We start from the raw sequence: 10,883 nt of genomic DNA, 5'->3' as shown, positions 1-10,883 counted from the left end.
ACGAGAAGAAGGAGCAAGCCCTCTTAAGTGAAGGGAAGAGAATCAAGGCTATTTTACTTTACTAGACTAGCTACCGAGCTGACTCAACTCAAGGAAGCCGGAAAGAAAGGGCTTCAAGACAGCTTCGGCAACATAAACTCGAGCTGAGGAATACGGAAGAGAAGCGGATTCAACTCAATCTTAGCCTAAGAGCAGTTCAGAGAAGAGAATCAAAGGTCAACGGCCAATGGAGGATTTATCCCCCCCCCCGGATTCATCTTAAACCGACCGAGATGACATCCAGCACGAGAGCAAGAAAAGGAAATGGTCTCCGTGCAGCTTCAAGTCACGCCACTCTCACATAGAATCATGGTCACATCTGTAGTATATATAGTTTCTAGAAGCGGAATGCCAATCGACACTGGTAGCCATCGGGATTGAGTTCAGCTGCTTTTTACGATACTGACGAATGAGTAAACGGAAGAATTAATCAGATGAGCTCCAGTCTGGACTCTCATTGGTCAAACAGGCGCAACGGGCCAAGAGAGAATAAAAGGACACCAGAAGAGAAGAGCAAGAAAAAGAGCTGTATGATAAGAGTCCTTATCCTACCCACCCCATTTTTTTAGTTTATGGGAGTAGCAAGAACAGCTCAATTTCAAAGGTGAGCCGCGTACCAAAGAGCTCGATAAGCTATTCTTTTTTTCAGTCCGGTTGACTCGATAGGAAGAAAAGAGCATCAAGGTTTTTCGAAGGCTTCAAGCCCTGTTTCAGCGGAGAGCATGGATTCCCCTGGCACCTCTCTTCCACAGGCACGTTTCAAGAAGGTGCCTACACTCTAGTGTACAAAGTGGCATAAAGTGATTCTTTTCGGGTTCGGTCAGGAGGGACAAAAGAGAGATGCTTTCTATCAGTCAAAAGCAGATACCGCCCCCCCTCATGCTCCCACGGTCCGCTTACCGAGGAATAGAAAGGGAGGACCGGGGGCCAGAGCAAGTTGGGTTGGGGTATAGAGCCGTAAGCGCGGTGGGGGGGTGACAGAGGACGTGCTCGTACGGTTCAAAGAAGGGTATGATCAACGAGTTGATTGTTGGGAACTTTCACTCCTCTATATTCGAAATATGCCTTTCTAGGAGCATTACGATCTGCAGCTCAAATGGTCTCTTATGAAGTCTCTATTGGTCTTATTCTTATTGTGCGCCTTGTGGTGAGCGCGTTTGGATCCGCGAAGGCAATCGCTCGGATGTTCCCCTAACCCAACCCGGGAACGGACCGGAGGGAACCGCAGCATGGGGAATGTCCGCGTCTCGTCGCAAGGCTCATTTCTCGTTTTTGGTCATAGGGCGGGCGGATTTATCTGATCAAGGGCCGGGGCACAAGGGTCCTGGTACTATCCAGGTGCGAAGAACCCCGGAGGTGACTGCAATGAGCAGAAATCTCACTCACCGGCCTAAACGACGAGCAAACACTCGAACGTGAGAGCAAGGGATCACCTAACGAATGGACGAGCTCCAAGGAGGGAGGAGGAAGGCAAGAACCATGCTTTCAGAGAAGTGGCGGTCCGAATCTTATCTGAACTGCGATAATAACTGACTAAGCCATGCCATAAGGGTCATTCTCCAAACGGGACGGGGTCAAGCCTTTCGATTTTTGAGTAGGTTGGGTGACAGATCGGCCATAGGAGTACTCCGGGATATAAACCAGGGCAACCAATGTCGAGCATACGACGATGCCGCCCGTTTTCATTTCGTGGAAGTCCCCGGCAGAGGAAAGGGCTGTAGGTGATGGCGCGTTCTGCTTCTTATCTAGAGAGGGGCGCTGAAATCGTTCCTATTGGGTCGTGCGTGGCAGCTGGTATAGATGAAGAAAGGCGGGCCGCTTGAACGGGCGGGGCGGGACCTATTCTCTTAATAGGCGGCAAAGCTGAATAGGAAAGGGGCCGAGCTTACTGATGAGTGCCTTTTTAGCCTTTCTAAAACTAAAAAAAAGGGCTCTCTCATGTGAAGCTAACATGGCTGGCTACATACAAGTATAGCCAAATCAAGATGAGACGTGACGGACGGTAAGAGGCCGCAGCGGGACTATCATAGGAAAGCCCGCCCACGCTAGCTAACATATAAAGAGATTCCCGGATCGGATAGCAAAAGTCTCTATGTGAATCTCCCGACCAGGCCAGGCCGAATCGGGCCACCACTTGGGATGGGAATGGCTCAGCCCATATGCATCATTTGATGAAAGCACTCCAGTCGCTTCCTCGAAGTGGCTTGTCAACCACGCTTTCCCTCCCTCAAAACAATGCTCCTCACCAACCTTAACGGCCGCCTTCCTTGGGTTGGGGCAAGACAGCAATGAGTAGTTCGCTCCAGGACCCCACCCCCTCGAGAGCAGGATGCCGGCCGAGATGGAGCTGGGAGCCAACCTAGACTTTCCTGGGGCTTGCCTTGCCCCAACATCTAAATCAAATGCGGGCGCCGAAAAGGAACCAGCCCAGCCTCTTCCAGAAAGCTTTGCTTGGTAGGCGCTGCCTATTCACTTCACTCGGACAATGCTCTAAACACGAAAGTGTGACGCCCCCTTCTCCCATGCTGAGTCACAGGCAGCGCCTCGGAAAGCGCGGACGAGCCACATGCAGGGAAACTTGCACGTGTGGTTCTGGCCGGGGACCCCGGTATACTGTACTAATATGTGTAGGTCCCCGTAATTCGAGTGAGATTGTCATGGCGCAAAAGCAGATATGGTCCGGTATTCCCTTGTTCCCTGTATTGGTTATGTTCTTCATTTCTCGTCTAGCAGAAACTAATCGAGCTCCGTTTGATCTCCCAGAAGCGGAAGCTGAATCAGTTGCAGGCTATAATGTAGAATATGCGCGGGATGCGATCCTTAATAGTCCACTGTTGGCGGAAGCCAATGTCCCGGGGTCCCGGGGACTCATTCTGACTGAAACAAGGGGTGGGTCTTTACCAACTTAAAAATCGAAGATTTTAGTAAGCCAAAAAACGTGAGCGCCCCTACGCGAGCCTTATTGATTGAAAACTCAAGTAAATTTTTTATTCTATCTATATGTATTCTATTAATGCGCTCAAGCATGCGAAGAAAGCAACAAGCGATAAAAGCCCTTTCTATGTTATTAGTAAAGAGCTTTTCTTGCTTGTTTAGTAAAGTCACGCTTTTCATTTTGATAGGAGTAGGTGCTTGCTGGGGCAGGGCACTCTTCATTCTTCATTCGAAACTAATGAATGTCGGGTCGGGGGTTTCTGCCTTGTTATCCAAAAGGGAGTTGGGTAAAGCAAACTCCCTCCTTGGACGAGCACGGGGCTTAGTCAAGTAGAACCGGGTTGCGCTGCTTGATGCTCCGATCGAAAACAAATCAGTGGGGCCATGCCGGTACGACTGAATATGCGTTAAAAAGGTCAATCCCTCCCCTACGACACCAACCAAAAAAAACCGGGCCGAACTTATAACAGCCCGCCCGCTTCCATAGAACAATATCGTGGCAACGTAGACCTCAGTGGTCATATTGGATCTTTGGGAACCATCACAAGTGCGGCCGGCCTATATTTAAACGAGAATGCCGTGTCGTCCAGCGGAGCCTAGAAGAAGGTGACTCGCGCAGACAGCTGACTCATAGAAAGGAATAGCCAAACCAACCCACCCAGCTGGCTGGTCAATCTCAGAGATCTTATCGGCCGGCAAACCGGAGACGGACGACCACGGTCCCGACCTTATCAGCACCGGAGGTGTACTAATCAATGAACCCCCGAAACCTACTTTCTTTTCTTACAAAAGAAACCAAGCCTAACCGGTCACGACATGTTGTTGATATTGATTGAGTTTGAGGGACTTTCGCTGACTAAATCCATCCATAAACCTAGACCCCGGCGACTCTCGTAACCAAAGCGTCAAGACAACAGCCAAAGGTGACCTTTGGATTCTTAAGTAGGTAGGGGGCAAAGAGGAGCACGTAGGAATGCCGACCACTACATAAGCCACTGGTGGCTGAGAGAAAGCGAGCAGCACCTTGTATAGGTTGGGCGGAGCTTGAAGAAGCGAGCCCCTATCAGAGAAAGCCATTGCGCGCTAGCCTAGCTAGCTAGCGTTTTTCAGCTGGCTGTTATGTTAGTTGTAGCGCGCCTTCCCTCCTTCTCTCACTTCGGAAAGATTTCGCAGTCTTTTCTTTGGATGACCTGGTCGAGAGAGTACGATACATCGGTGTAAAAGATGGAGTGGGATCTGTGAGGTTGGTTATAGTAAGGCCTGGCCGGAAAGTGTTCTTGCCTCTATCATTGAAGGAAAGGTTGGTCAACAATTTGGAGAGTTTGCTTCTACACGGAAACGAAGACTTTCGAAAACAAAGATTAAACCGGGAAGAAAAAAGGGGAAAAAGTAAATAAAGTGCGCATATGGCACGAAAAGGAAATCCGATTTCGGTAAGACTCGATCTGAATCGTAGTTCAGATTCAAGTCGGTTCAGTGAGGGCGACCGCGAAAGTCACCGAAAGGGTCAGTCTTTTCCTTCAGTTTGTCCTATATATGTTGAATAAAAAAGCTTGGGAGGACGTTGCAGATGTCCGGGACGGACACGACTTCTTCTAACGCTAGAAGACCACTGGAAGACACCCGGGACCAGAGCATGTCGTGAAAGAAGCACACTGGGCGTGCTTCGACCGTGTCTCCGGGGCACAGTTGAATGTAGATATCATGAACGCGAGGTGCAGGATACCAGGCCGAGAAACCCGGGCAACCACCCCCTATGTGCCGATCGCTAGCGCATCCAGGGCCCCGGCGCCCAGCGGAGCTGGAGAGGCCTAGCCTGATCTGAGAAGTGCTAATTCGGTTCGGATAGACTTCATTCAAGAACGCCGCCGCCCCTGGAATCAATAAGAAAACAAGTGCTAAGTTTCAGATCAGTGAATAAACCGAAACGAAAGAATAAAGAGACCTTTATCGCTCGGCGCCTAAAGCGCACTATGCTCCGCTTCAACAAATGAGAGTTTTCGGTGGAACCGGTGAACCACGCGAGCTGGTTAGATGCGTGGGACAGAGGGCTCATAGTACCTGCTAGCGCAGCTATGCAGTGGAAGGGAAGGAGCCTAAATCGACCCCCTTCTTTTTAATTTGAAAAAGAAAAAAGCAGTACAAAGAGATTAGACTCTCGGATGAGACTAAGCAGCCACCGACCGTTCCGACGCGCCCCTGACCTATTTTTTTATTAATACCGAAAACCTATCTAAAATGGAGCCTAGTTTAGGCTGTCAAACAAATGAGAAAATGGAAAATTTTTAATATAACCACTAGTAGGGATATGGATGGAGTCTCGCTCAGTAAAGAGAGTTGTAGATTCGTAGAAAAGGAGAGGAGCCTTGACTTTCTATGATGTTATTAGTCAAGAAGCGCTAACGCTGCAATCTTTCTAAAGCAAGAAGCGATAAACTTGACTTTGAGAAAGAAGGTGCTTGTTGCCGCTTTCTTTTTTAGTAAGTAAACTTGTTTTGTTTTATAAGGCGAAAGGTTGCTATTTGAATAATGATTATAGCGTTAGCGCTTTCGTTTTCAATCAGTTTAGGCTTGACTTATTCGAACCGAACGATAGCGGCTTAAAGCTAAGCCTATCACGAGCAGCGTCGCTGCTTGATCGGCGGGGAGAAGCATCTCAAAGTATGGGGCAAAGGATCAAGCGCTTTGACTTTGTCTCCCGGGATTCACCACAGGTTGGGTTTGAGAGCCGTGTGATGGGTGACTATCCAGCACGGTTCGGAGAGCACTTTAAGTCTGCGTAGGTGAATGGAAGCCCCTCTTGAAAGCAAGAAAGAAGCGGCTATTCCCACGGCGGAGTCACCATTGACTCTATTTATTATTATGGTAAATTAGTGTATCAAGATGTCAATCTGAGATCTTATTTCGGTTCGATACGTCCACCTGCGAGACTAACCTTTGGCTTTCGTCTCGGTAGGTGTATTCTTATACATTTTCCCAAAAGAACATTCATTCATTTCTTTCTTCCCCGTCGACCACGACGACTGAAACGACGCAAAAAATCCAGACCCGGAAAGGAGAAGGGCCGGCGGTGGGCATTTGGGAAAGTCGGGCCGATCGGGTGTCTTCATTCCAGCGACAATACAGAAGAAGAACGAAACGAAGTGAGAGGCCGGAGGGCAGGGAAAAGAGTCGAGTCGATCAGGCTCGACGACCGGGAGAAGCAAAACGAAATTCGGATTTGGCCGAAAAAGAAGCAACGCTATGGATACCATGACCGATCACCATCGATAAAGAAGAATCTTTCTAAATCACTTCGGGTCAGCGGGGCCTTCAAGCATCCGAAATACGCCGGGGTTGTCAATGACATAGCGTTCCTGATAGAAAATGACGACTCCTTCAGAAAAAGGAAGTTCTTTAAGTTATTTTTACCCAATAAGTCCCGCTCCGACGGCCCGACGAGTCATCTATTTAAAAGGACCCTCCCTGCAGTGCGCCCCTCCTTGAATTATTCGGTAATGCAATACTTATTGAATAGAAAGAACCAAATGCATTTCGACCCCGTCGTAGTTCTCAATCATTTCGTGGCACCGGGCGTGGCTGAACCATCAACGATGGGGGGAGCGAAACAGGGAAGAGGCTTAGATAAGAGAATACGTTCTCGCATCGCTTTTTTTGTAGAAAGCTCGACCAGCGAGAAAAAGTGTTTGGCCGAAGCCAAAAAGAGGTTGACCCACTTCATTCGCTTGGCGAATGATCTTCGCTTCGCGGGAACAACAAAAACAACCATCTCGCTCTTTCCTTTCTTCGGTGCTACCTTTTTCTTTCCAAGGGATAGAGTGGGTTTTTATAAGAACCTTTCTTTTGAGGATGCCCGGGAACCACTCCTAGGTAAATTAAGGATCAAATGTTGGAACCTCATGGGTAAGGATAAGGTAATGGAATTGATAGAGAAATTAATAGACCTAGGTAGGATAGGAGAATGGATAAAGGGAATAGAGATGATGATAGAGATCATACTGAGAAACAGAAGAATTCCGTACGGGTACAACTCTTATTTGAACGAAGTGAAAAAAATGCGATCTTTGTTGTCTAATAGAACAAACACGAATACCTTAATTGAGTCGGTCAAGATCAAATCTGTTTATCAAAGTGCTTCTCCGATTGCTCAAGACATTTCTTTTCAACTGAGAAAGAAAACAAGATCATTTCGTTCCATTTTTAGTAGAATAGTTAAGGATATTCCATTAGTAATGAAAAAAGGGGTTGAGGGGATCCGTATATGTTGTTCAGGTCGATCAGAAGGCGCAGAAATAGCTAGAACTGAATGCGGAAAGTATGGAAAAACATCTCATAATGTATTTAACCAGAAAATCGATTATGCTTCTGCGGAAGTATCTACTCGTTACGGAATCTCAGGTGTCAAAGTGTGGATTTCATATAGTAAAAAAAAAAGGGGACGTGCTATATCCGAAACGTACGAAATTTAGTAAATATCGTAAAGGCAGATGTAGTAGGGGTTGCAAACCAGACGGAACAAAACTTGGTTTTGGAAGATATGGCACTCAAAGTTGTAGAGCTGGGCGTCTTTCATATCGAGCCATTGAAGCAGCGCGTCGGGCTATAATCGGACACTTCCATCGTGCTATGAGCGGACAATCCCGAAAAAATGGTAAGATATGGGTAAGAGTTTTCGCAGATATCCCTATTACCGGGAAACCTACAGAAGTCAGAATGGGAAGAGGAAAAGGAAATCCTACGGGTTGGATTGCTCGTGTGTCCACGGGACAAGTCCTATTTGAAATGGATGGTGTGAGTTTGTCAAATGCTCGACAAGCCGCTACATTAGCGGCGCATAAACCATGTTCGTCAACCAAGTTTGTTCAGTGGTCGTAACGTAATTGGTTAGTGGGGAAAAACCAGGCCGGGATTCAAAAGATTTAGGCGAAGGGTTTGTTCCTGAACGAGGGAAGTGGAAAGACACTAAGGGAGAGGGATATACTCCTTTTTTTTGAATCGCCGAAATTGTACGACTGTTCCAGGCGTACGACCCGGATACGTTACGGTTTTTTTTAAGGTACTCTTTCCTGTGATTGTATTGGATATTAATCTTTATGATCACAAGGTGGTGCTTGGGCAGGTCTTCTCTGATTACGTTCGGACGTGACAGGGAAGCCAGGAGGGAGGTCCAGGGACATAGCCGACCTATGCATTCCCCATCCAGCACTTAACCGACGAAAGAGAGGGGAACGCAGCCCCCGCCGCCATATGAGTCGGAGACTATTATAGTTTGACTCTTGTGGTAAATTCCATATGTCTTTTTTGTTTTGGCGATAATAACTTATGGGAGGGTGAATCCCAGGTTCCACCACAAGAAAGAAGGACAATGGGTAGTTCCCTACGAGGAAGTGCTGCCCAAAAGGGACTACTCTACATCGGCCGGGATTGGACACTAGTCCTTCAAGTCTTCAAAGATCGGATTCAATCGATTATTCGCATTCAACTTGAACAATTCTTGTGACAACAGAAGGAATTCCTTCGTTCCCTTTCTCAAAGGCAATAGGAAGATATCGATTTCGAACAAAAAAAAAGGCAATCTCGAGTACAAGCCAAGGAGAAAGACTGCCAGGCATACCATCGACAGAGTCAGGAAAGGACAGGCAGAAGGCGCGCTAATCAAATCCTCTCTTTCAACTCTATCCCTTCTTGGTCCCAGCTAACCAAGCTCATTCCCAGCTCCCTATGAGCTCAGAGTCGCTAACGCTAAGAGGAAGAAGAGCAACTTCCATCATTCCCATAGTAACAAGGGAAACCGAACCGTTAAGCCGAGTCCTTTTCTTCCCCACTGCTTCGACTTCATTCATACACTTGTCAGCTCTGTTAGCGAAGGCAAGGTGTGAAACGTTGTCTCCACTGCTCGTGAAACGGAGGAGACTCGGTCAGTATAAGGAATCTTTCTCGAGCTCAGGTACGGGCGACTCAGTCACATGTGCTCGACTGAATATGCAGCTACGGAACTGCTAAATCCCTCGTGAGACTCCAGTTCCGGTCAATCGTGCTTGTCAGCCTTCATCACCACTGCTTTGGCGACCCGGCTGAACGAATGCAGTGACGCGACTTGTGTTTCGAGGGGTTTTCCGCAGTGGAACCTGTCAAGTTCAGTCTATGAATCCACAGTGGGACGTTCTCAATCCAAAGTGGACTTTTGGGGCAAAGCCTAGACCAAAGGTGCCTAATCTAATAGCGTAGGGAGACTAATTGGGTAGCGAATCCCATACTCAGCGAAACCAAGCCCCGGGTGGTAGCCTAATCGAAGAAGTTTAGCTTGTGCCCAAGCCCACCTTTTTCTAAAATCTCAACGTGGGATAGAGGGGGTTTAGAACCCTCGCGTTAGGCTTTCGAGTTCCCTGTTTGAGAGAGCTCCTTTACCTGGGCTCTCGACGCTTATAGGCTTGTGGTATAGTTCGTACTCGTATCAAGCTGTGGTCTCCGTCTCTTTCGATTATTAGTAGGTAGGGGCATTAAGTGAGATAGAAACCTATTCCCTTTATGACTTAAAACAAGCTGACCTCCGCATTTGGATTCCTATTAAGGGCAAGAGTGAGACTTGTCTATTCCTACTAAAGGAAAGAGAAGAGTGACTTAGCTACCAGAGCAGAAGGCCAGAAGGAATCCTTTACTTACCTCTAGGAAAGATCTCTTTACTTACGACTCTTGAACTTTAAGGTGGGCGGGAAGGAGATATTCACTGACTTAGAGCCTGTTGGAGCCTTCGGAACCTTTACGTCTATAGGGGCTCCACAGGAGGGAAGAGATAAAATGAAGACTATTCGCCGAGAGGGAATTCAAGCAACTTATTGACCCAAGGGGGGGAATAGAATGTTTTAAGGGCTAAATAGAGTATAGGGGGAAAGGAAGAGATTGAACCCCCTATCTATAAAGATTAGAAGTTGGATTCCAAACCTTGCTTTTCTCTAGAATTGAGAATCTCTCCTAAATGTTCCTCTCCTCTGATTACAAGCAAGATTTTCTAAGAATTGGAGGATCTATAGAGCTCGAATTCAAGGCTTGCTATGAGGCCTGCATGCAAGTCTTTAATAGATATTTAATACACTAAAAAATATATATCTTGAGAATCTCCTTGCAGCGAGCGCTGTTTTCTCTTTCGACCCTTAGGATTTTACAGTATAAAGTCTTATTAGAAGAATTAAGTTTCATAGAGCTGAATAGGCAGCTGGAAGTCAACAACAAACATCTGTTTTCTTCGCGGTCGAATCTACGATCCTCGGCCGTCTTTCCCTTCTGACTATGCGAATGAACCTCAGTGCTTTCAATTGTTTGATTTTTTTTCCCGAAAGGAACAACAGAGGAAAAGGCTGCCCAGCCAACGAAATTGACTTAAATACATTATTTCTTGGGGGACTATGCCCTCGGGAGAAAGACGTTCTGATTGCCTCTCAATGTAATTCCTCTTCGGGGGATATTTATTTCTTTGAGAAGAATGCAATTTCAATAGAAGAATTTCGCCAGATTCAGAATCAACATTAGAGAACCAGATCTGATGGATTATCCCCCCTTTCTCTAATAGAATAATAAGGTAAGCTCGTTGAATCCTCAGAACTAAAAAAAAATAGTTTGAACTCTCTTCGTCTTCTTCTTTGTCCCCATTTCCAGCTTCCTCTCCTTCATGTGTCCCCCCCTTGAAGGCTGATCAATTTCCATCCCCTTTCCTCCTCCTCATCAGAAATGACTGTTATTGGTGTCGTAAGGCGACGCGATCCCGGTGTCTCGTCACTTTGACCCCCCCGTTCTCCTCTCTCGTTCTTCATGGCCTCAAAATAAATAGAATCTCTATATCAATAAATGGAAGAGAAAGCATATCAAGCCCGATGTTGGGATGGAAGGCTTCTATTATTGACTTCACCCGTTGT

General features: G+C 46.9%; 1 protein-coding gene across 1 annotated transcript; it reads left to right on the top strand.

Moving 5' to 3' along the window:
* The first annotated feature begins 1,246 nt into the window (after window positions 1–1,246).
* LOC114171347 (NADH-ubiquinone oxidoreductase chain 1-like) lies at window positions 1,247–4,198 on the top strand. Its single transcript, XM_028056443.1, has one exon. The coding sequence runs from the start codon at window positions 2,442–2,444 to the stop codon at window positions 2,946–2,948; it is 507 nt and encodes a 168-aa protein (XP_027912244.1). The 5' UTR covers window positions 1,247–2,441; the 3' UTR covers window positions 2,949–4,198.
* The last annotated feature ends 6,685 nt before the right edge of the window (window positions 4,199–10,883 follow it).

The sequence above is a fragment of the Vigna unguiculata genome, unplaced genomic scaffold, assembly GCF_004118075.2.
Source record: "Vigna unguiculata cultivar IT97K-499-35 unplaced genomic scaffold, ASM411807v1 contig_208, whole genome shotgun sequence".
In the NCBI taxonomy this organism is placed as follows: domain Eukaryota; kingdom Viridiplantae; phylum Streptophyta; class Magnoliopsida; order Fabales; family Fabaceae; genus Vigna; species Vigna unguiculata.
Note: the sequence above shows the minus strand (reverse complement) of the source record. Positions and strands in the feature narration are given on the sequence as shown.